The sequence below is a fragment of the Anolis carolinensis genome, chromosome 1 (genome assembly GCF_035594765.1).
Source record: "Anolis carolinensis isolate JA03-04 chromosome 1, rAnoCar3.1.pri, whole genome shotgun sequence".
In the NCBI taxonomy this organism is placed as follows: Eukaryota; Metazoa; Chordata; class Lepidosauria; order Squamata; family Dactyloidae; genus Anolis; species Anolis carolinensis.
In genome coordinates, this window is record NC_085841.1 from 194,459,937 (window position 1) to 194,485,756 (window position 25,820).

The 25,820-nt window shown below is 42.9% G+C and overlaps 1 protein-coding gene across 2 annotated transcripts; it reads left to right on the top strand.

The window, feature by feature from the left end:
- The first annotated feature begins 1,287 nt into the window (after nt 1-1,287).
- nup35 (nucleoporin 35) lies at nt 1,288-16,509 on the top strand. 2 transcript variants are annotated; one of them, XM_003223909.4, is made up of 9 exons: nt 1,288-1,486; nt 2,002-2,166; nt 9,831-9,958; nt 11,959-12,019; nt 12,451-12,592; nt 12,952-13,021; nt 13,126-13,254; nt 15,635-15,799; nt 15,889-16,509. In XM_003223909.4, the coding sequence occupies exons 1-9, from the start codon at nt 1,441-1,443 to the stop codon at nt 15,964-15,966; spliced, it is 984 nt and encodes a 327-aa protein (XP_003223957.1). In that variant the 5' UTR covers nt 1,288-1,440; the 3' UTR covers nt 15,967-16,509. The 2 variants fall into 2 exon arrangements, with proteins under 2 accessions (XP_003223957.1, XP_008113690.1); XM_008115483.3 differs by lacking the exon at nt 1,288-1,486 and adding an exon at nt 1,723-1,892.
- The last annotated feature ends 9,311 nt before the right edge of the window (nt 16,510-25,820 follow it).

Consider the following 25,820-nt stretch of genomic DNA (forward strand, 5'->3'; position numbering starts at 1 on the left):
CCAGTTCTAAGCAGATAATAGAAGATTATAAATATAATACATAATAATTACTTTGGTATGATCATACAGAATAATATAATGTCTAAAATCAGGACAGTAAATAAAGAACAATACTCTGAAAACGAGGAGCCCCGGTGGTGAAGTGTGTTAAAGCACTGAGCTGCTGAACTTGCAGACTGAAAGGTCCCAGGTTCAAATCTGGGGAGTGGACTGAGCGCCTGCTGTTGCTCCAGCTTCTGCCAACCTAGCAGTTCAAAAACATTCCAATGTGAGTAGATCAATAGATACCGCTCCGGCGGGAAGGTAACGGTGCTCCATGCAGTTATGCTGGCCACATGACCTTGGAGGTGTCTACGGTCAACGCCGGCTCTTCGGCTTACAAATGGAGATGAGCACTAACCCCCAGAGTCTGGACTTAATGTCAGGGGAAACCTTTACTTACTCTGAAAACGGGAATTCCAGAAAGGAAACAACCAGGAACAGCTAGCACCTCCCAACAAAGGATTCCCCCAGGGAGGAAGCAGCCAGGCTTTGAAGCTGCAAGACCATTAAATGCTAATCAAGGTAATTAATTGCAACATTCATACTTGCCTCCAGAATACAAGAGTTCTTTCTCCCACCCTGGACATTATTCCACAGGTATGTAAACACCACTTGCCTGGCTGCTTCCAACCTAGGGGGATCCTCCGTTGGCCACCTTGAATAGCACTGAACAGCCTTGCAGCTTCAAAGTCATGCTGCTTCCCAACCAGAGGAATCCTCCGTTGGCCACCTTGAATACCATTGAACAGCCTTACAGCTTCAAAGCCAGGCTGCTTCCTAACCACAGGGATCCTAACCACCAGACTATGCGACAGCAACACGTGGCCGGGTACACTAGTGTATGTTTGTATGTACAGTAGAGTCTCACTTATCCAAGCCTCGCTTATCCAATGTTCTGGATTATCCAAGCCATTTTTGTAGTCAATGTTTTCAATATATCATGATATTTTGGTGCTAAATTCGTAAATACAGTAATTACAACATAACATTACTGCATATTACTTTTTCTGTCAAATTTGTTGTCTAACATGATGTTTTTTTTTTGCTTAATTTGTAAAATCATAACCTAATTTGATGTTTAATAGGCTTTTCCTTAGTCCCTCCTTATTATCCAAGCTTGCCGGCCCGTTTAGCTTGGATAAGTGAGACTCTACTGTATTTATGTATCTCTCTCTCTGCCATTCGAACAGCACGGGAATGCTGATAAGACTCAACCACTGAAGGCTCATTCAACTGCTGAAGCTCGGCGACTGCAACCGCCCCTTTGCTCTTCATCCCGGACGTGACGTACGTCATGAAGAAGGGCGCTTCCGCTGTATTTGAAAGTGGCTCGCGCTTGGGCAGGCGGAAGAGCGCGAGCGGGCGCGTGCCTTCTTTCCTTCCCCTCCGCGTGGCGATATGGCTGCCTTTGCTATGGAGCTGCCGCTGGTTTCCCCCTCTGTGGGTGAGTCCCCCTCCCCTTCTCGCCTCCAGTAGGCCTCTAGCAACGTCCACGGGATCCCTTTGCGCTCTTTGTCTTCGGAGCCTTCCCGAGCCCTCAGCTGTTCTTCAACGGCCGCTCTGTTTGTATCAATTGATGGCGCGCGAAGGTCTAGAACGTGGGGGGGGGGGGGGGGGGGGAGAAGAGGAGGAGGGGCGTGGCCCGCCGTTGTGAGTCTTGTGACGTCACGGGGCACTTGGCACGCGGCATTCTCAGGCTCGCGGGCAGACAGAACTTGAGTTGGTCTCCTTCCTTGGGAGGCTGCTTTCCTTCGCCGCCATGAACCCGCAAGGCTCCTGCAAGCGCCCCACGGCGGCCCCCTCAAGCCCCGCCCGGGAAGTCACCTTTGCTCCTGAGCCCAGGGTTCTAGGTACGCGGAGAAGGGCTCCAGGCCTGTCCTGGGCCGCCTTACCTTGCACAGGGGTAGGAAGGGCGCGGGCGGGAGGCCTTCTGACGTGGGCTTCTCTTCTTCTCTGCAGGCGCAGAGCCAATGACTCTGGGCTCCCCGACCTCTCCGAAGCCAGGCGCCGGGGCCCAGTTCCTGCCTGGGTTCCTGATGGGAGACTTGCCCACGCCAGCCACCCCGCAGCCTCGCGCGTTAAGTGGGCCTTCCGTGCTGGACATGAGATCTCCCTTGGTGGCTGGTAAGGCGCTTATAAGAGGAAGGAGAGGCAATGGGAGGGGGCTTGCTCACTCTGAAATAACTTTCCCAACCTTGGTTAAAGCTCAGATGTGGTTTTGCTGCTCATATAATAATGATAATAAGGTCTAGTCATGCCTGACTCTGGGGGTTGGTCTCATCTCCATTTCTCAGCCGAAGAACCGGTGTAGTCCATAGACATCTCCAAGGTCATGTCACCGACATGAGTGCATAGAGCAGTGTTAACTTCCCATCAGAACTGTGACTATTGATCTACTTGCATTTACAGGTTTTCAAACTCCTAGGTTGGCTGAAGCTGGGGCTAACAGTGGGAGCTCATCCCACTCCCCAGATTTGAATCGCCAAGTTTTTGGTCAGCAAGTTCAGCAGCTCAGCAGTTTAATCCACTGTGCCACTGGGGACTTTGATGATGATAATAGTGAAAATAATAATAATAATAATAATAATAATAATAATAATAGCTTTAATTATACCCTGCCACCATCTCCCAGAGAGAATTGGGGTGGCTTATAAAGCACTTAAAGGTGCGGATATGCAAAATACAAAAATTGCAAAAGCAGTAACATAAAACAGCCAATATAAATATCTCATTTCACAAAACCCCCTGCTTAAAATAAGTAAAATACATCAATAGCTGCAGGTTTGAAACAACAATAATCAATCTAAATGCAAGATACTCCACTTAGGCAGAAAAAAATGAAATGCAAAGAATGTGAGACGCCTGGCTCAACAGCAGTACGTGTGAAAAAGATTTTGTAGTCCTCGTGGACAACAAGTTAAACATGAGCTAACAATGTGATGCGGCAGCTTACAAAGCCAATGGGATTTTGGGCTGCATAAATAGGAGTCTAGTGTCTAGATCCAGGGAAGTCATGCTGCCCCTCTATTCTGCCTTGGTCAGACCACACCTGGAATCACACTGTGTCCAATTCTGGGCACCGCAATTGAAGGTAGACGTTGACAAACTGGAATGTGTCCAGAGGAGGGCGACTAAAATGATCAAGGGTCTGGAGAACAAGCCCTATGAGGAGCAGCTTAAAGAGCTGGGCATGTTTAGCCTGCAGAAGAGAAGGCTGAGAGGAGACATGATGGGCATGTATAAATAGGTGAGGGGAAGTTATAGGGAGGAGGGAGCAAGCTTGTTTTCTGCCACCCTGGAGACTAGGACGCGGAACAATGGCTTCAAACAACAGGAAAGAAGATTCCACCTGAACATTAGGAAGAACTTCCTAACTGTGATAACTGTTCTGCAGTGGAACTCTCTGCCCTGGAGTGTGGTGGAGGCTTTAAGCAGAGGCTGGATGGCCATCTGTTGCGGGTGTTTTGAATGCGATTCCTGCTTCTTGGCAGGGGGTTGGACTGGATGACCCATGAGGTCTCTTCCAACTCTGTGATTCTATCTCGGTAATGTAAAGTGCTTAGTCAATCAATGGGTCCTCACGTATATTTATTAAAGGAATCTAAATACAGTAGAGTCTTGGTTATCTGACTTAAACTAGTGGGCAGAACGTCAGATAAGTGAAAATGTTGGATAATAGGGAGGGATTGCTCACTTGCTGGCCTCCTCTTTCTGCCTCCTCCAGGCCCTGGTTCCTTTGTCCCCTGCTCATCCCAGCAGCAAGGGCGCAGTGGGAGCAGCTGCCTTTGCCATCCTCCCTCCCTCGCCTGCTCACTCACCGGCTGGGTCTTGGTTCTGCCACTGCTGCCTTTGCCACTATGGTCCATGTGAGTGAGTGAGCAAGCGATTGAGGGAGGGCCTCAAAGACAGAAGCAGAAGCATGTCCGCCTCTTCCAGGGTCCTGCTTCTGCCACTGCCTTTGTCTCCCAACCTCACTCTCTCTCACTCACCTGCCCTCCCTCGTTCTCTCACTCACTCACCGGGCTGGGTCCTGGCAGCAGAGGCAGAACCAGGACCCGGCCCAATGAGTTAGTGAGAGAGAGCAAGGGCAAGTGACAAAGGTGAAGCTACAGCAGAAGCAGGAGCCTGGCAGCCTCTTCTAGGCTCCTGCTGCTACTGCCGCTGCCACCTTTGTTGCTCACTCTTGCCCTCCCTCTAACTCACCTTCCCTCCCTCACTCTCTCACTCACTTACCGGACTGGGTCCCAACAGCGGTGACAGAAGCAGGACCCGGCCCAGTTAGTGAACGAGAGAGCCAGGGAGGGCAGGTAAGTGAGAAAGAGAGGGAGGGCGAGCAACAAAGGTGCAGCGGCAGCAGAAGGAGGAGCCTTCCCACCTCTTCCAGGCTCCTGCTCCTGCTATTGCTGCCGTCTTTGTCTCTCACTCACCCTCTCTCTCACTCACCTGCCCTCCATCACTTTCTTGCTCACTTAGATAAAAACACAAAAATATAATTGCATTTTTATAATAGTTTTATTTCTTACCCACCTCTCTTCATGGCTTGAGGTGGGGCACAACCTAGTTTAAAACACACAATTATAAAACATTATGTACAATGCATATATTCAAACATATTCCTATACAATGCATATATTAAAATACACTAAACACAGGGCTGAACTGTTGTGTAATTTGGGGGCTTGAGTATCCACAGATGTTGGTATCCACGGGGGGGGGGGGGGGACCTGGAACAAAACCCCAGCGGATACCAGGTGCACACAATACATTCAGTTCATGCTTTGTTTTCTAGGATCTATGACACTATGAGGGGCCATCTTTTCATGTTACTCAGTCTTAAATACAGGGAGATGCCTTAATTATGTATCAGCAGACCAAGAAAACAACTTGAATACAAAGAAGGCCTCTGGGGAAAGTGTTAACATTTAATAATAATACTAATACTACTAATAATACTTTATTTATATATTCCGTATCTCCCTAAGAGGACTCAGGGCGGTTTCCAACTTAAGCAAAACATTCAGTTGCCAATAGAAGATCATACAACAAACATATAATCCTGCATTTATTCATTCTTTGGATGGCTTCCCAGTTTTGAAGAACATAGCCTCATTTTCATAGGCTGATGAAGGCTGCATATATGCAAGCTGGTTTCGAATAGGATCTTATTAAGCGTGTTTGCTCTACTTAGTAAGCAAAGCTTCAAAAGTTTGCCATACATTTTATTTTCTCTGGTAGTATCTCAGGTTTTTCTCAAGTGTACCAGGACTACTTTAACTGAAATGTTTACAGAAAAAAAGACCCACTGTGAGATAAACTGACATGTTCACATAATTTTTTTCAATGGGCTACGTTTGTGTAGAATAAATCAGTGCCACACATTTTCTTACTCTTTAAATATAAAGAGACAAATATGAGGCATGAATGCTTGTGCTGCCAATTACAACAATTGAGGCTGCTTTTTGTCTGTGTAGAGATTATCTCAGGTATGGCTCATAGCAATATTCTGTTCAGAGCAAGTGAGAAAATAGCAGCTGTTGAGAGAAGCTTCTTGTTATTTTGAAACTTAAATGCTGGTGTTACTGACAGTTCTGGCATGTCTGGGCAGTCATTCACAACCAGTTTAAAGGACATTTTGGCACAATACTACTGAAAATGGGTAGCATTATTATTATTATTATTATTATTATTATTATTATTATTAAACTTTATTTGTACCTCGCTAGCATCTCCCGAAGGACTCGATGCAGCTTACAAAGGCCAAGGCCTCAACACACAATATAACAATACAAAACAAAAGGCAAATTAAAACAATTAAAACAGTATAAACAACAAGCAATAAACAATATGCTAAAACACAATAAAACTGGGCCGGGCCAGAGTAATGGGTACAAGATTAAAAGTGCTGATGTGACAGGTGATATATAAGGTTTCTAGGGCAAGTGCAGAGTGCGATATACGATCTAGTTCTAATAAAGTGCTTATGGGACTTGGAGATTTCCTATTAATCTGGGAAGGCACATTGGAACAGCCAGGTCTTCAAGTTCTTTCTGAAGACTGCCAATGTAGGGGCCTGTCTGAGATCCTTGGGGAGGGTGTTCCAGAGTCGGGGGGCCACCACAGAGAAGGCCCTGTCTCGTGTCCCCACCAACCGCGCTTGCGACGCAGGCGGGATCATGAGCAGGGCCTCTCCAGATGACCGAAGTGAACGCGTGGGTTCGTAGACGGAGATGCGGTCACGGAGGTAGGATGGTCCCAAACCGTTCAGGGCTTTGTAGGTAAGCACCTGCACCTTAAATTGGGCTCGGAAAGTAAATGGCAGCCAGTGGAGCTCCTTGAACAGGAGGGTTGACCTCTCTCTGTAAGGGGCCCCAGTTAACATCCTGGCTGCTGCTCGTTGGACCAGTTGGAACTTCCGAGCCGTTTTCAAGGGCAGCCCCACGTAGAGCGCATTACAGTACTCCAGTCTGGAGGTGACCAAGGCATGGACCACCCCGGCCAGATCAGCCTTTGCGAGGTAAGGTCGCAGTTGGCGCACGAGTCTCAGTTGTTCGAAGGCCCTCCCAGACACCGCCGACGCCTGAGCCTCGAGCGTAAGCGATGAATCCAGGAGGACTCCCAGACTGTGGACCTGTGGCTTCAGGGGGAGTGTAACCCCGTCCAGCACAGGTTGCCATCCTATACCCCGGTCAGGATTACGATCGACCAGGAGGACCTCTGTCTTGTCGGGATTGATCTTCAGCTTGTTCCTCCTCATCCAGATAGACACAGCGGCCAGGCACTCGTCCAGCACCTGAGAGGCCTCCTTGGAATTAGGTGGAAAGGAGTAGTAGAGTTGTGCGTCATCTGCATAGGGGTGACACCCAACTCCAAAACTCCGGATGACCTCTCCCAGCGGTTTCATGTAGATGTTAAAGAGCATGGGAGACAGAAAAGAGCCTTGCGGGACCCCACAGCTCAAAGGCCAGGGGTCCGAGCAGGCGTCTCCCAGCTTCACCATCTGGGATCGACCCTCCAGGAAGGATCGAAGCCACGACAAAACCGTGCCCCCGAGACCCATCCCAGGGAGTTGTCCCAGAAGGATACCATGATCGATGGTATCGAAAGCCGCTGAGATGTCCAAGAGAACCAACAGGGTCACACTCCCCCTGTCCAGCTCTCTACGGAGGTCATCCACCAAGGCGACCAAGGCTGTCTCGGTGCCGTGACCAGGCCTGAAACCAGACTGTGACTGATCTAGGTAGTTGATGTCATCTAGAAAGCCCTGGAGCTGGGAGGCAACCACCCGCTCCAGCACCTTACCCAAGAAAGGGAGGTTGGAGATTGGTCTGAAATTGTTCAGCACCGTGGAGTCAAGGGAAACCTTTTTAAGGAGTGGACGAACCACAGCTTGTTTCAGATGAGATGGAAAAACCCCCTGCTCCAACGATGCATTAATGATCAACACAAACCAATCAACCAGCCCCTCCCTGGCCGATTTAATTAGCCAAGACGGGCAAGGGTCCAGAGCCGACGTGGTTGCCCTCACAGCCCCAAGGACCTCCACCACGGTCTCAGGAAGAACAAGCCTAAAAGAATCCCACAAAATCGGACAAGCAGATGCCTCAATCACCTCCCCTGGCACTGTGGTGAATTTGGTGTCGAGCTCAAGGCGTATCTGAGCGACTTTGTCTGCGAAATGGTGTGCGAAATCGCGACACCGAGTTGCTGGGTCGTCAAAAGTCTCCTCCACCACCAACGACCCGAAACAAATCCGATGATCTATTTGCTGCAGACGCTATACGGGTAGTCATATAGGACTCCTTGGCTGCCCGTATAGCCACGGTATACACCCTAAGAAAGGCTGTAGCCCATGCTCGGTCGGACACGTCCCGAGAACTCCCAAGTGCGCTCTAGCCCCCTCCTCGTATGCTTCATCACAGCCAGCTCCCCGGTGAACCAGGGAGATGGCTTGTCATGACGCAACGTGATGGGGCGTTCGGGAGCGATCGTATCTATCGCCCTGGTCACTTCCCTGTTATAGAGAGCGACCAGGACGTCGACAGGATCGCCAGGCTCCATGGCAGGAAGGACCCCAAGATTCCTCAGGAATCCCTCCGGATCCATCAGTCTCCTGGGGCGGACGATCTTAATTTGTCCTTCACCCCTGCGGAGGTTTAGGGTCGCCGAAAGTCTAAAACTGACCAGATAATGATCAGACCATGACACAGGAAGGGTGTTTTGTTCTTCCACTCTAATCATTCCACTGTCATTCCACTGGCATTAACTTCGGTATGCCAAAAAGTAACATATTTGAATACATTAGAATCTCACTTATCCAACTTTCGCTTATCCAGTGTTCTGGATTATCCAATGCAGTCTGCCTTTTAATAATCAATGTTTTTGTAGTCAATGTTTTCAATAAATTGCAATGCAATGGTGCTAAATTTATAAGTACAGTAATTGCTACATAACATTACCGTGTATTGAACTCCTTTTGCTGTCAATTTTTTGTAAAACAATGTTTTGGTGCTTAATTTGTAAAATCATAACGTAACTTGATGTTTAATAGTCTTTTCCTTACTCCATGCTTATTATCCAACATTTTCGTTTATCCAACGTTCTGCTGGCCCATTTATGTTGGATAAGTGAGACTCTACTGCATATGCGTCTTATTGCTACTCAACTGAAATAATTTTAACTTTAAAACTGCCTAATTTAGCTAGAATATCTGGTTAGTATGTTATTCATGTAAAACATTTATTTAAAAACCATGTTTGCTATACAAAATAAATTGTAGGATTTTTTTCTTCATCTCAGCTACTTTTTCTTCACTTGCAAATGCATTAGATATCTAGGGGCAGTTTCTGTTTATAAAACAGACACTTTTCTTTAAGCAGAGTAGCATTATTAAGCACATAATCTTGGTTTAAGTATACTATGTAGATCAGGGGTCCCCAAACTAAGGCTTAAAGATGCCATATAATCATAACTGAGGATTTCATAGCTTTGAGCCATTGCAGTTTATGTGTCAAACTGCATTAATTGTACAGTGTAGATGCACCGTTAGTTACCTGAGGTGGTCCTATGCCCTGTATTTCTCAGAAGATGTCCCAGACAGGTTTACAGTGCACTCTTCAGCCCTTAATCAAATGTGTTTTCAGTGAATGTGTTTGATAAATATTTAATTTCTTTCCTTATACAGTAGAGCTCTGGTTAACCGAGACTCTGTATTATTCGAGGTGCTGTTGGGGGTGCCTCTCCCTCTCCTCTCGAGTTCGGGAGAGGGAGGAGGAAGTGCCCCGCGATTGCTGTGCCTAGCAGCGCTCGCGGGTTGCTTCCCAAGGAGCGAGGGATTGCCGAGGGACGTCCCTCGGCAAGTCCTCGGCCCAGCGAAGCGCCTCGTGGTCGCTGCTAGGCAGCAGCGATCACAGGGTGCTTCCCTAAACCGGATTTCCGGGAGGGATAAAAGGGCCTCCCGGCAATCCGAGCAGTTCCGTTATCTGAGATTGGGTCCACCCCTTTATCTCGGATAACCAGAACTACTGTAATTGCAGACAGTTTCTCCAACATTAAGACATTCAGAGCTGTAACATTTAAGGATAATGGAGAGTTGTTGTTCACCTCTGTGACACTTTATATAAATAAGGTGATAATTCTAATGATTACAAGCAAGATTTGTAAGATTTGGTATAGAAATAGCTCTTTGTTTCTCAGCAAGTTTCATTTTGACTGCTTGAATGTAAACATCTCAAGAATTACACTGAAAATGACATTCTAACAGATTTTTCTGTTAATGCTGTTTCTAACAGGTGGAACTCCTCCACAACCAGTAGTCCCAACACATAAAGATAAAGGTGGTGCTCCACCAGTTAGAAGCATATATGATGAAGTAGTTACACCTGGCCTGGGATCAACACCCTTGTCTTCAAGAAGACCAGTAAGTAACCCTAGAAACAGGTTGCACTCTTAAAATTAAAGAATAGCAGAGTCTAGCCAAGCGTGCAGACCTTCCTCTCACTCTCTTGGGCAAAGGAAGGGGATAGGATGGGGGAGTGCGAAAAAGAAGATGCATGCATGTACTCACCTAGGCTTGCTGGGAAAGATGATAGGTCAGGAAGTGCAAGAAAACAGGGCTACACACATGCATTCTTTTATTTGGATGGGATGGGGAGCATGAGGAGGGTGCACACCTGGGATTCCTAGATTTCTTGCCCAACTCTGTGGGAGAGAAGGGGATGGGGCAGGAGAGCACAAGGAGGGAGGGTGCATACATGTCTTTCCATGCACATGCATTCTCTTGTGCACATGATGGGGAAAGGGATGGAAATGGAGGTGGTGACCGTCATGTGGGTTTCTAGGCAGATGGAAGGACCAGGTGGAGAGGACAGAGCTCTCGTGGGTAGGATGTTGGAGGTGCTAGACCAGGGGTCCCCAAACTAAGGCCCGGGGGCCACCTGTGGCCCATCAAAGCCCTTTATCTGGCCCCCGTGGCAGCCACTCCCTCCCCCTCCACGGAGGAAGGCGCATGCGGCGCAAGGGAGGAGGAAAGGTGCACACCTTTCCTGCCTCCTCCCTCGCCCAGTGCATGCCTTCCAAAGCTTTGCTTGTTTATAATGGTATTTTAATTATTATATAGTTAATAATTAAGGTGTGCTTTGCCAGTGCTTTTGGTGCACAAAGGCAGAAGGGTGCTGGACTAAATGGCCCAAGGGGTCTCTTCCAAATCTCATTATTATTATTATTATTATTGACAGAAAGACACACTATAACACAGCAAACAAGATATATATGCTGGATTTCGTATCACAAAATCACAAGTTGAACACTTCCCAAGCGTTTAGAACTGTGTGATGTATTATAATAATAATTATTACTATTATTAACAACATTGAGGCTGGGTGGCCATCTTCAGGGGTGCTTTGCTTGTGCTTTTGGTGCACAAAGGCAGAAGGGAGTTGGACTAAATGGCCCAAGGGGACTCTTCCAACCCTCTTTTTGATGATGATGATGATTATTAACATTGAGGCTGTATTTGTTCGCGTTTATTTCTTTTTGCTTCAGAATAAGAGATGTGCAGTGTGCATGGGAATTTGTTTGTAGTTTGTTTTTGTTTTTTCAACTATAGTCCGGCTCAACGATCTGAGGGACCGTTAGCTGGCTTCCTGTTTAAAAAGTTTGGGGATTCCTGTGCTAGACAGAGGGGGAAGGTCAGGAAGTAGAGACTGCAGCTACTGCTCTTTCATCAGTATCTCCGTGTACCTACTTCAAGGACCCATGCATTTCCCTCCCTAAGCAAGTGCATGTGTAGCTGTGCCCAGCCACTCCTTTAGTAAAGATACTTTGTTGCCTGTTTTGAATATGGTTTATGGGACCTAGAGATATTTAGTTTTTCCACTTCCATGGAGGTCCTATACCTTTAACTCCTGTGAAAGTGGAAATGTTACTACCCTACATACTTACGTATAACTCTAGAAATTTCAGTCAAAATTGTCCCAAAAACCTGGGCTGAATTATCCAGAGGTCAATGTGATGCCTGCACTCTCCTCAAAAAAAGGAACCACCTCAATCTCTGTATAAAGTAGCAAAAGGCAAGAGAACCTTAAAAGAAGCATTGACCTGCTCTACTTTCTCTGCTGTAGTGCTGTTTCTGATCTTTTTGAATACTGGATGGGAAAATGATATCGATAGCTGGGTGCTTTCCCCTCTCCGCAGAAAGACCCCCAACTTATCCATGGGATATATCAAAATCCATAACTTTGGCCCCAAAACATTGCCTTTATTTATTACATGCATTTATACCCCGCCGTTCTCCCCGAGGGGACTCAGAGCAGCTTGCCTTGACTTATACTTCAGTATATACGGTACTTATTTTGAAGAAAATGTTCCTTTGTGACTTTGCAAACACAGTTCTAATCTGTTATATTTAATCTGTTGCAGGCCAGTTTTTCTGTATTGCAGAGCCCAGTTATTGGAGCTATACCAACAACTCCGGGAACAGGTAGGACTTCTTGTGAAACTTGTTCGGTTTCATATAGTGTCCTGGCATGTTTAACTATATCCTTCTCTGCTAAAATGCAGTGTTCGATATAGCATACTACAGCTTTGTGACCAACCTGCTGCATCTGAAATGTGTATACAACTAAAAATATGTAGCAAAACTGCTGTCATGATCCAGTTTTCTCTTGGAAATTCAAATAATCTTCTGTGTTTGTGTCTTCTTTTATTTTATTCCGATTTTATCTGTACCAGAGAGCTTAATTTGTTCATGTTAGTTCCTGTAGGGTGTGGCATATTTGCTTCTTGGCTTCAAGCACACCGTAACTCAGTTGCCTTAGTTTCTTGGTATAAATGCATGCAGCGTGATTTTTCTTTGAGCTTAGAGTTGAGTACTCAGTGACATTTAAGGCATGTCTTATGACAATTTGACAGGTGGAAATGTGTTCAGCCCAGCAAGTCTTGCACAACCCAGGAAAACGGCAATGTCTCCAGCTCAGCTAGATCCATTCTTTACTCAAGGAGATGCCCTAACGTCAGAAGATCATCTTGATGATACTTGGGTAACTGTGTTTGGGTAAGGGATCTTTGATTCTGTAGCACAGAAAATTACCATATTTTCCGAGATCTGTTATACAAAATTGATGATGTTTCTTGAGTATGAATCTTAGAAAGCTTACCTTTTTGAGTGCATTAAGTATAAGCTCTGTAGTGGAATGGTATGAAGGCTGTAATTCATAAGAAGTAATATATTGTGGCCCAAAAGGAACTTTAAACAATGGGTAACAAGATTGGCCATTGCCTTAATTGATAGAATAATCTAGATATCTGGTAACACTGGTAATGGCATAACATTTAGGCACTTACAACAGATTTGAGCATAGAGTTGTTATATTTGTTTTAAATGCGGTTATAGTATGAACCTTGTTGTTACAGGTTTCCACAAGCATCAGCTTCATATATCCTACTACAGTTTGCACAGTATGGAAACATCTTAAAGCATGTGGTAAGTCTTTATGTGCCGTTTTCTTTTTCTTTTAAATACACCATGGCTTTTAGCTTGGTTTCTTACTCTATTCCCTCTCCATCTTTTTTTGCTAATCTGTACAGATGTCTAACACAGGAAACTGGATGCATATTCGGTATCAGTCAAAACTTCAGGCCCGGAAAGCCTTGAGCAAAGACGGAAGAATTTTTGGTGAATCTATCATGATTGGAGTGAAACCTTGTATAGATAAAGTGAGTTGATTTACAGGCTTTTGCAAACATGCGTTTTGGGAATGCTTATGTAATGCATTTTGAGGACATGTACACTGTCATTGAACTATTTATTTATTTACAATATTTATATTCCGCTCTTCTCACCCCGAAGGGGACTCAGGGCAGATCACAATGTACACATACATGGCAAACATTCAATGCCATATGAACATAGAGACAAACAGAGACACAGAGGCAATTTAACATTCTCCAGTTTCCAGCTTACTGAGAGTATGCTTGATTCAAGCCACAGGGAGAGCAGCTGCTTCATCACCCACTGTGACACCAAGTCCTTAATGGATGCTTCCTCATTCCAAACACTGCTAGATGATTTTTATGGTGTCGTAAATTAGTTAAATTAGCCTCCCCGCATAAGCGGTACCTAAATTTTCTACTTGATAGATGCAACTACCTTTTGGGATGCTTAGGTCAACAACAAGCAGGGCTATTTTTTAATGGTTGGATGCTCACTCCAACATGGGCTGGCCTCGAACTCATGACCTCTTGGTCATAGTGATTTATTGCAGCTGGCTAATAACCAACTGCGCCACATCCAAGCCCTAATGCCTATTCCCTATGCTTCGTGGAATAAGAAAACTACTAGTAACTCCAGTTGTTTGCAATTTATAAAATAATTATAGTGTAATGTTTGGGCAAAGTGTGGTCCATGAAAGGAGAAAAGCCTCTCCTGAAAGTCTCTAGTTTAATTCTGATACTTTAGCTGTCTAGTAATCAAATAGCCTTTTTGATGGAGAGTAAAGGTTAATCTACTGAAAAGAGCTGGTGCTAAGATATATTTTAGAAGAAAATGCGTAACATTTTCTTCTTTGTGAGATATATTTTTGACAAAATCCTACCTGATAGAATAATAATAATACATTTTGTTTATTGCCTGCCTCTCCTGATGTCATAAGCTTATTCAGAAGCTGCACTAAATTCAGTAGAATTTACTTGTGTTTTTTCTCAGAAGCCACATGTGAGTCCAGTGGGACTTCCATGTAAGGCAGTGATTCCCAAAGTGGGCGTTACAGCGATCCAGGGGGCGGTGATGCACCTATTAGGACACGGGGCGGGGACGGGGCCTCTTCCCAAGTGCCGGAGACAGGGCTGAGCACCTGAGGGGCCTGTTAAGACACACACGGGGCGGAGCTAGAGGAGTGGGCGTGGCTTCTTCCCAAGAGCCCGAGACAGGGCTGAGAATCTATACCTCTCCTGAAGCTCTTGTTGGGACACAGAGGGCGGAGCTAGGGAATGAGGCGGGGCCTCTTCCCAAGAGCGCAAGACAGGGCTGAGCCTCTGTATACCTCCCCTGAGGCGCTTGTTAGAACACAGGGGCGGGATATAGAGGTTCAGCCCTGTCAGGCACTTGGGAAGAAGCCCCGCCCCCTGTATCCTGGCAGGAGCCGCAGGACTGGGATAGAAGCTCAGCCCTGCCTCATAGCTCGTAACTCCGTCCATCCCAGTCCTGGCTGCCCATTTGTGGCTCCGCCCACCTCCCCCTCCCAGCCCTGCATCTTGGACTAGGGGAGATGCTCAGCCCCGCCCTCTTGAACAGGAGCCATGCCCATCCCTCTAAGTCACGCCCCTTTCCAGGGGGCACTGAATAATATTTTTTCTGGAAAGGGGGTGGTAGGTCAAATAAGTTTGAGAATAAGGTCATAAATTGGTTTTAGCATTTGTGTTAATCAACATAAGAATTGGCATAGAGGTATTCTAATGTTTACTATTTAACTTGAAAAGTGTCTTAAGTGTTTTTGAATCTTATATTTCTACTTTGACTTTGTATCATTTTTAACTTGTATTGTTCTAATACATTGTTACCCAGCTTGAGTCCCATTATTGGGAGAAAGCTGGGATGTAAATGAATAAAATTTTTTAAAAAATTGTCAGAAATTGTGAATCTTAATTATTAACATTTTAATGTTCTTTTTACCCGTGTTGTATCTGAATGTGGTATGTGCTAACAGCTTGAACAGTTTTTATTAATGTAGGTAGTTTTACACTTCTATATGGAGAAGAAGTAGCATTTTAGATTACCTCTGGTGGTTTAGTTTATCTCTTTCCTCCTATTACTCCTCCTTTGTAAACTTGCGTTGTAACTCCATAAAAGAGACTAAAAGCAGCATACAATAAAACCAACACAATACAATTTCAACCTAAAATACACTAACATTAAAGTAGAATTAAAAATTAACAATATTAAAAATAAAAAGTTGAAACCGATTAAAAACCTATTCATAGCTAAAACGCAGCAACCCCTAGCTTGATCTTAAAAACTTGCAATCTTCTAAAATATGAACTCAGATTCAGGTATCTTAATTTTATTATTATTATTTACAAATAAATACTTTATTTGTAGAGTGTGATGGAAAACATAGATAGAGGCTCCACATCATCCCTAAGCTCAGTCTTCACGCCTCCAATGAACGCACTAGGCACACCGGTCCAGCCTTCAAGTACACAGCGGATTTCCACTATGAGGCCTCTTGCTACAGCGTATAAAGCTTCAACCAGTGACTACCAGGTATTTAAAAGAAAGTATTGTGAGACAAACTATAGGCTTGCTGTTATGGAATAAAGAAACTGACATATTTACACATTTCTCTTTTCTAGGTGGTTTCTGACAGACAGACTCCAAGGAAAGACGAAAGCATTGTGTCCAAAGCTCTGGAGTACATGTTTGGCTGGTAGTCCAAATAAAACCAAGTAACTATATCTAGAGCCTATAATGGACTGCCAGCATTTCTGGTTAGTTGTATAACCATTGGTGGTAGCACTTCAGACATTAGTGTTGCCTTCTGAGCTGAATTTGGCACACATGTAATTTGCACTTTAACCAGCATCTGGATCTACACTTGACTCCTAAGAGATTGAATGTTTGCTTGTCTGTTCTGTGGTCTGTCTGCTATGGAGATTGCATGAATGGGTAAAATTGACTTGTAAGAAAGAAAGAAAGAAGTCTTTGGTTCAGGTCATGGCAGCACTGCATAGTTTCCCAGTTGCATGGTTCTCTGTCTGGAATAGTTATATGGTTAGTGGGAGGATATGCCATGTAGACCACTGCATGAAGAGACTGAGATACCTTGTCAGTTTTAAACCAAATATTGTAGTTTGAATGCTTTCCCATATGTAATCAGTGTTTGTATAAACTTTGGTCAGGTTGATTCTAAATGTACCAATATTCCAAAATGTTTTTTTAAATGCTTTCATAATAAAAAAATGTGGTGCTACGGATTTGTGATCTGACCGTGGTTTGTGCAACTCATTATTATGTGGCATTTTTATAAAAATACTGCGGCTGGTGTTTCTGTTGTATGTACAGAAATAAATATTTCTTTAGACACAATCAATGTACATTATTACATAGTTACGCAACAACTGGACAGTGAAATAATTTTTTTAAAGATGAAAAGATTACAATCAACTATGTTCAATATCTAGGGCTTTTTCTGGAAAATCTATAAAGTTCTTACACTGTTCAGTGACACAATATGGCCCTATAAGATCAAACCTGGAGTTTTCACGTATTCTGTTTAGAACGAAAGAAGAAAACTTTATAGCCCACCCTGTCTCCCTGAAGGGATTCAGGGTGGCTCACATCAAAATAAAAAAACGGTGAACATTCAATGCCGACAGCAGTACATAAAACAGGTTAAAACAATTTAATCTATATATATAAAAGAGTGATGGCATCAGGGCAGCGGACAAAACAACAAAACTACAGGCCCCCCAACCTCGAAATTTGACAACACAACCCATCATCCACGCCTCTAGGTTGATACAACAAAAAGAAAAGAAAAATGAAGTCCTAATTAGAGGGAGAGCAATAATTGTTTTTATCCAATTGCTGCCAGTTAGAAGGCTAAGCTCCACCCACTTGGTCTCCTAGCAACCGACTCAGCCCAGGGGACAGGCAGAGTTAGGCCTCACTTAGGCCTATTCCACAGATTATCTAATTTCCACTGGATTATATGGCAGTGTAGACTCAAGGCCCTTCCACACAGCTATATAACCCATTTATAATCTTATATTATCTGCTTTGAACTGGATTATCTTGACTCCACACTGCCATATAATCCACTTCAGTGTGCATTTTATACAGCTGTGAAGAAGGGGCCTCATATAATCCAGTTCTAAGCAGATAATAGAAGATTATCAATATACAGTACACTCTCACTTATCCAATATAAACAGGCCTGCAGAACGTTGGATAAAGGAATATGTTGGATAATAAGAAGGGATTCAGGAAAAGCCTATTAAACATCAAATTAGGTAATCATTATACAAATTAAGCACCAAAACATCATGTTATACAACAAATTTGACAGAAAAAGTAGTTCCATGCGCAGTAATGCTATGTTGTAATTACTGTATTTACAAATTTACCACCAAAATATTACAATGAATTTAAAACACTGACTACAAAAACATTGACTACGAAAAGGCAGAGCGCGTTGGATAATCCAGAACATTGGATAAGCGAATGTTGGATAAGTGAGATTCTACTGTAATATGAAATAATTACTGTGGTAGAATAATACAGAACAATATAATTTCTAAAACCAGGACAGTAAATAAAGACCAACACTCTGAAAGCAGGGAAATTGGGAATTCCAGAAAGGAAACAATCAGGGCCAGCTAACACCTCCCAACAAAAAATTCACTCAGGGAGGAAGCAGCCAGGCTTTAAAGCTGCAAGTCCATTACATGTTAATCATTTTGCCTAATTGCAGCATTCATACTTGCCTCCAACAGACAAAAAAAAAACAACAATCAGAAATACTGTATATGCACAAGCTTTAGGAAATAATATCCCCTGATGGCGCAGCGTGTGAAAGCGCTGAGCTGCTGAACTTCTGGACCGAAAGGTCGCAGGTTTGAATTGGGGGAGCAGAGAGAGCCCCCACTGTTAGCCCCAGCTTCTGCCAACCCTAAACTTCAAAAACATGCAAATGTGAGTAGATCAATAGGTACTGCTCTGGCAGGAAGGTAACGGCGCTCCATGCAGTCATGACCTTTTAGGAGTATACGGACAATGGCAGCTCTTCGGCTTAGAAATGGAGATAAGCCCCAACCCTGAGTCAGACACGTATGGACTTAATATCAGGGGAAAACCTTTACCCTTTACCTTAACTACCACCAATTTCTCAATACTTTATTCCCATACCACCAGACTTCGCCACAGCAACGCGTGGCCGGGCACAGCTAGTAAATTATAAAAACAACTTAAATAAGCAAGACAATACATAGCGCAAGCAACATAATTATAAACATTAAATCTTTAAAATTCCATTAAAAATCTCTAAAATTCACCTAAAATAGTTGGGAGGGAAATTGTGAACAGCAAATTAACAGGTATTAGCAGCTAGGTGAGGGTGCATGTAGATGCACTTAATCCTCTCCATAAGCTAAATTGCAAATAGGTATTTTCAATAGCTTTTTGAAGGAGGCGAGAGGAGGCCAATTTAATTTTTTTAGGGAGGGACTTCCAGAAGTGGGGAGCGATCACAAAGAAGGCCCTCTCGCGTTCCCACCAGTCGCATTTGAGCGATGGGGGGTGGGACTGAGAGGAGGGCCTCTCCAGCAGACCTCTTTGTGCGTATCAATTTGTATACAGAGATGTGGTCTTTCAAATAGTCTGGGCCCGGACCATTTAGGGCTTTATAGGTAATGACCAGAACTTTGTATTTGTCCCAGAAGCAGATTAGCAGCCAGTGGAGCTGTAACATAGGAGTTGTCCGCTCTCTGTATAGCGCTCCAGTTAATAATCTGGCTGCTGATCTCTGAAGCAGTTACAACTTCTGAATTGTCTTCAAAGGCAGCCACTTGGGTTTCCAAGGTCAGCGATGAGGCCAGTAGCACCCCCATACTGCAAACCTATGTCTTCCAAGGGGAGTGTGACCCCATCTAACACAGTTTTAACCTCACACCCTGGTCCGCCTTCTGACGGATCAGGAGTACCTCTGTTTTGTCTGGATTTACATTCAACATATTAGCTCTAATCCAGTTCTTCAGTGATGACAGGCATTGGTTCAGGAGCAGGACAGCGTCCTTGGCATTATGTGGAAAGAAATACCAGTAATAGAGTTGAGTGTCATCTGCATAAATTTGACACCAAACTTCAAAACTCTGGATGAGCTCTCCCAGCAGTTTCATGTAAATATTAAACAGTATGGGGGACAGAATTGAACCCTGAGAGACCGCACAGGCCAGGGAGTCCAACAGGAGTCAGCCAGCTCCACTATCTGAGTCTGACACTCCAGGAAGGACCGGAGCCACTGCAGAACAGTGCTCCCCAGTACCATCCCGGAGAGCCAGCCCAGAAGGATACCATGATCGATGGTATGGAAAGCCACTGAGTGGTCCAGGAGAATTAGAAGGAACATATTCCCCCCTATCCAGTTCTCTTTGGAAGCCAATTTGATGGATTTTATTTTTAAAAGTACTGTGCCTTACATTTCTCTAGTAGAGAATGTAACATGGTGAAAATGAGCTAAATGCATTTGGTAGTCCCACCTAAGATAAACCCATTGACTTAATAGTGCTTAAATTAACACTTGTGTAAGCCTCATTGATTCAAAGGATCCTAAGACTGGATCTACACTGCTAAATAATGCAGTTTGAACTACATTATTTGGCAATGCAGGTCCAGCCTAAATGTAGGCTTGTTGGAGGGGGCTAAATATTCTAAAGATACCAGATCTCATCTGATCTTGGTAGCTAAGATGGGTCAGCCTTGGTTGAATGGCAGGCTGTTAAGAAATACTAAGTGCTCTATACTGCAAGAACTTGCAAAGCCACCTCAGAGTATGGTGTTCCCTCACTTATAGCGGGGGGTTATGTTCCAGGACCATCTTCAATAAGTGAAAATCCACGAAGTAGGGACATTATATTTATTTTAATATTTATACACAGTTACAATACACAGTACACTGACAGAGAAGAAGAATGGAGGCAAAATAACCCTTTTTATTTCTAACCCTTCTCTACCCTCCCCCCTCTCCCTTTATTTCTCTTTCCCCCCCTCCAAAACCCTTTCTTATAAGCCCGCACACTGTAAAAACCTGCAAAACACACATATATACTGTGATATATGTGTATATTAATATTAATTGAAAACCTGCAAAACAGTGAGGGAGCGAAAAGTGAACTCTGAAATAATGAGGGAACACTATTCCTTGCATAAGAAACCCCTTTGATAACTTTGTCTATGAAATCCTCATAGGATAGCTATACATTGCTAGTCTACTCGAAGGCACGTGCATTTGCACGCACATACACAGGCTAGTTCGAATTAACAATTGAATTTCAACTTTCATATTTCATTTGCATTGCCTTTTACTGCTTTCCATAGGCTGGGCTAAGCAAGTGAAGTATTTATAAGGAAATATCCTTTTCTAGGATGTTTTTGAGGTTGAAAGGCAGGTATTATAGAAACTTACCTCTAATACAGTCCTTTGGGGATATAACTTTACCCATGTTAATTTTGAAATCAGCAAATTGCAATGCTATCAAATTATAGTGTAACCAATAAGATCATTTTTTTCTAAAATCGATTATTCTTGGGATCATTTCTATGTGTTCAGTTTTTTTTAGAAGAAAAATGCTTTAGAGACCAATAAGAAGTTACTATTTTTGACAATAAATAGCCTAAACTGTGTTGTGAATCCTGACTAAACCTACTGAATCAATGTGGGTTACCTTTCTGTTGGCTATCCAAGCAGAATGTCTTGGGTTGCTTTTTAAAGCGCAGCTTACCGTGAAATAATTGTCCACAAACTTTTTTTTTACCTTGCATTGCTTGGCTCTTTGGCTTCATTTCGTAAAAAAAAAAAAGTTACATTTTTCCTACATGTTATAAATATGCACGCATTTACCTGCTTCATATGAAATAGATTCTGGCACATCAGGCTTATGGCAGAATAAATGAATTCATCTTTAAAAAGTAGCAGGATCCTTCCTGAGAGTGTTTGGTTGGATTTTACTACAGCTGGGACATGGCACCCTGCTGGAATATATGATGAATAGGTATTTGGTGCTGGATAAAATAGGAATGAATGGATCTCATTGCTTTCTGGCTTAAAATAAGTGCTTGACACCTTCAGTTTTTCAGAACATATTGAAAAATGATGTATTTTATCTTGAAGATTAAAGACCTTGCCCCATGTGCATGCTGAAAGTGGTTGGATTGATTGAAGTGCTTAAAAACAATGTCAATATTTAATGCTTTCATAAAACATAATAGTCATGTGCTCTCCGTAGTTAATGAAACATTTTCTGCAGTTGTAATTCGCTCCACTGCTTTGGCAGACAATTTTTGTGGTGTGTTAGCACACTGCTAAAGGTTCCTGTCACTTCAGAATGAATGAAATGCATCTAGGTAGTCATAATAAAAGTGGCATGTGCCAAATCTTCTGCTTCCCTCAATTCTGTCAAAGGTATGTATAATATGCAGATCTAAGAGGCTTTTAGGATACTTGTAAAGCTAGCACTTACCAATATGATGGGAAAATGATCAAAAAATGTAAAAGGAACCAGGTGGCTACATAGAAGCTGTTACAATTCATGTGTCCTCATATACCAAAACCTTTATAACCATACAATAAAATAAATCAGTATTTTCCTTGAGATTTTACATTGGCAAGATTTTATTAAAAGAGCATGTAATATCAGCCATTCCATGCAACAAGTTCACTTATGACTCGTGAGTTTGTTGGAGCAAAGGCAAGATGATCTTTATCTTTAGGATAGAGAACCTAAATACTCTTAAAGCCCTAGCCAAGATCTTGTCCAGCTTCAGAAGCTAAGCAGGGTCAGCTCTCGGTACCTGCTAGTGTTTAGTTCCAGGACCTCCCATGAATATCAAAACCCATTAAGTCCCATTACTGATACCATGGCATAGTAAAATGGTCCTCCCTATATAAAAGGGCAAACAATGTTTACCCCCTGCCCAAATATATATTTCTAGACATTGTCTTTTGAAAAATGGAAATCTCCATAACCTTTCAGACATTTTATGATCTTTTGAAAGGTATGACCTTGTTAGACGTCATAATCTTTTGAAAAATGATGCCATAACCCCTTGGTAAAAAGCATGACCTGTTAAAGTCAACCTTTTGGGAAAATGGCATTCATTCAATGCAATTAGGTTTCTCAGCTGTTAACTGATATCCTAAATATCTCTTTGACCTGTAAGGGACAAAGATATGCCAATGCACAACACCCACCCACACACACACACACACACACACACACACACACACATATATAGTAGAGTTTCAGAAGTGTTCTGTTAGTTGCCCAAAAACATCTACTTTCCCTTAAAATATATTTGCCTTTAAATCATGCTCTCAAGAGACAAAAATAAGCAGACTCTTTAAAAGCAACATAGTTGGTTTACTCACAAACTTCACGTATTCAGCATATAGGTACTTTGCATATCAATCCAGTTACAAGTAGATTTGAAGTAGTTTCTCTGTAACACATCATTCTTAGAATCAATAGTCCATAGTCCAAAGCATCTCAATTCTGAGAATCTAAGAGAGTCTCTAATAGTCTTTGGAATGCTTTTCCCAGAGAGATCAGGCAAGCACCTATACTGTCCTCCTTCCATAGGGACCTGAAAACCTGGTGGTTCCTGCAGGTTTTCAAGCATGATTAGTCTCTAGTCCTCCCCCCCCCCCCAATTGCCAACTAGGACCCTGCTCTGCATTTTATCCACTTCCCCAGCCCTATGATACTCTGTCACACTAGCCTTTGCCTAGCCTTTCATAGTAGGCCATGTCCATTCTGAAATTCTGGCCATTCATATTTTGAACCTGTCCGATGCAGACTGAAACTAGTTTTTAATTTTTGTGGGTTGTTTTAGCAGGATTGTATGTCTTTGTTTTATGACATATAATTTTGTTGTATGGTTTCCTTTTGGCAATTGAATGTTTTGCCTTGTGTTGGAAACCACCCTGAGTCCTTTTGTTGAGATAGGGCAGTACATAAATAAAGTTTTATTTTAATTAGATTATCTGTCTAATCTGAAAGCCCAGTGGAGTCTAATGGCTTCTGTACAGTATTCTGTTTCTACAGATTTCTAAAAGCATAACGTTTCTAAAATGGAATCTGAGCCCTGAACAAGCCCAGATCTGATCACATGGTCTGCAGCCCCTCCCACAGTAAAAACTGCAAACCAATACACACATATACAATACAGTGAGCAATCTGAATTATATACAGTAGAGTCACTTATCCAAGACTCGCTTATCCAAGGTTCTAGATTATCCAAGCCATTTTTGTAGTCAATGTTTTCAATATATCATGATATTTTGGTGCTAAATTCGTAAATACAGTAATTGCAACATAACATTACTGCATATTGAATTACTTTTTCTGTCAAATTTGTTGTATAGCATGATGTTTTGGTTCTTAATTTGTAAAATCATAACCTAATTTGATGTTTAATACGCTTTTCCTTAATCCCTCCTTATTATCCAAGATATTCGCTTATCCAAGGTTCTACCGGCCCGTTTAGCTTGAATAAGTGAGACTCTACTGTACATAACAAAGAACTAGTGGAGGCTTGAGAAGGCTGCTATTTCCAACATAGCTAATCCATGGATGCTGAACTTCCGGATACAGAGAGCCAACTACTTGGGTGGGAGACTGCCAATGAATATCAGGTGCTATGGGCTATATTTCAGAGGAAAGAAATGGCAACTCCAATTCTGAGTATCACTTTCCAAAGAAAACCCCATGAAATTAATGGTGTTGCCAGAAGTTAACAGGCAACTTGTCCATGCTCACATATACTCAGTATTGGACAGATCACTTATGAGATGCTGCTTCAAAAATATTATCGGAAATGTTTATTAGAATTAAAAAAAACCTAACTGATTTCATGTACATGACTATGTTCAAATTTAGTGGAATTTAATTCCTGATTAAATATGCATGATACTGGAATATGACTCATTGCTTTGATCAGACCTCTGTGTTGCCTTTTCATGTTTGCTTTAATTGCTTCAGAATACTGGTTTATTGCATTATATCGTGGATGTTTAAGTAAACTACACTTTCTTAGAGCCTATCGCAGATCAGCCTGTGCAGTCAGGGAAAATGACCACTAAAGCACTGTTGGGATGTAGGTATGTGTAGTTGTTGGAAAAGTCTTCCCTCGCATAAGCTTCCTGCAATAGATGACTGCCATCTTGTGGTATCTCCCTGAAGAAATTTCAGTGTGGAAGTAACCTGAAGGATTACAAGGTCTGAAAATTGTACAGCCAGAAGTGTTATCTCGGTAATTGTGTACGCCATCTACAGTTATACTTGCTTTTAAGAGAAAAAGAGCATCTAATCTTCCCAATCTTTGAAAATATTGGCTAGAATGAGTATACTGAGCTTCTTGGGAAAACTGTTTTTAAGTCTTGCTTTTAGGAGTTACTGTACTTGATGCGATTGTGGCTATCTTTGATAAAAGACATGGTGCGGAGATACTGATATCGATGTGCATTTGGACTTAAACACTGCAATGGATATTTGTGCTTTATCTCTATTTCTCCCTGTGAATCTGCTGCCCAGGAAGATTGATTTCTGTTGGAAGAACACTGATTTACAGGAAATTTGACAAGGTTGTTGTCTGTTTTCCGGGCTGTATGGCCATGTTCCAGAAGTATTCTCTCCTGACGTTTCACCCACATCTATGGCAGGCATCCTCAGAGGTTGTGAGGTACAACCTCTGAGGATGCCTGCCATAGATGTGGGTGAAACGTCAGGAGAGAATACTTCTGGAACATGGCCATACAGCCCAGAAAAAAACAACAACCCTGTGATCCCGGCCATGAAAGCCTTCAACAACACAATTTGACAAGGTGTTTCTAATATTTTTTAACAATGGCATAGTTGGCAGTTAGTCTTCTCTTGGTCTCAATGTGCCTTACATGTAAAATTGGGGTTTACTCCCCTGAGTTGGCTGTTTCAGAGAATCGGCCTCTGTAATTTACACTTTTATATTCAACCTTATTCAGCATTATTCAGGGATCTTCACCAACTACTATTATATCTCCCTGGGTTGGTTAGAATTGGGGGTGAAGAGTGGATTCTACCTATAAACAAAAGCCCTGCAAAGTTGGAATACTAGACTATTCAGCTGAAGAGAACATTTTCTTTCCATATGGAAGCTGCACAAAGGAACTTGTCATTATGTAGAAAGCTTAGAGTCAAACACTAATGTTTAGCTTTATAAAATTGGGAAACAATCCAATCTTGACCCACAGATTCCTGTCAGCAGATAAAATATATGGCCGCCCCATATTAACCGTTTGGGAACTGCTTTGGCATATATGATCTGCTGCTTGTGCAAATGAACTTGGAATACGCATAACAAAAGCAATGAAATTGTAATACCAAGAATGATAACATAAAGTACAGTTGAGCAATTACAAGGCTGATTCTGTTGGCAGAGGATGGAATTTATCCACTTTCAAGATGTCCCTTTTAGAACCTCCTTTCTCCCCTGCTGCACTAATCTGCTTCATTCATCAGGCCACAGGACAGGA

What these genes read in the sequence shown, in the direction of transcription:
- nup35 (XM_008115483.3), top strand. Translation starts at nt 1,802, where the DNA reads ATGAACCCGCAAGGCTCCTGCAAGCGCCCCACGGCGGCCCCCTCAAGC. An exon ending in ACCAACAACTCCGGGAACAG is followed by an intron (nt 12,020 to 12,450) that starts GTAGGACTTCTT and finishes ACAATTTGACAG; the next exon opens with GTGGAAATGTGTTCAGCCCA. An exon ending in GAAACATCTTAAAGCATGTG is followed by an intron (nt 13,022 to 13,125) that starts GTAAGTCTTTAT and finishes TAATCTGTACAG; the next exon opens with ATGTCTAACACAGGAAACTG.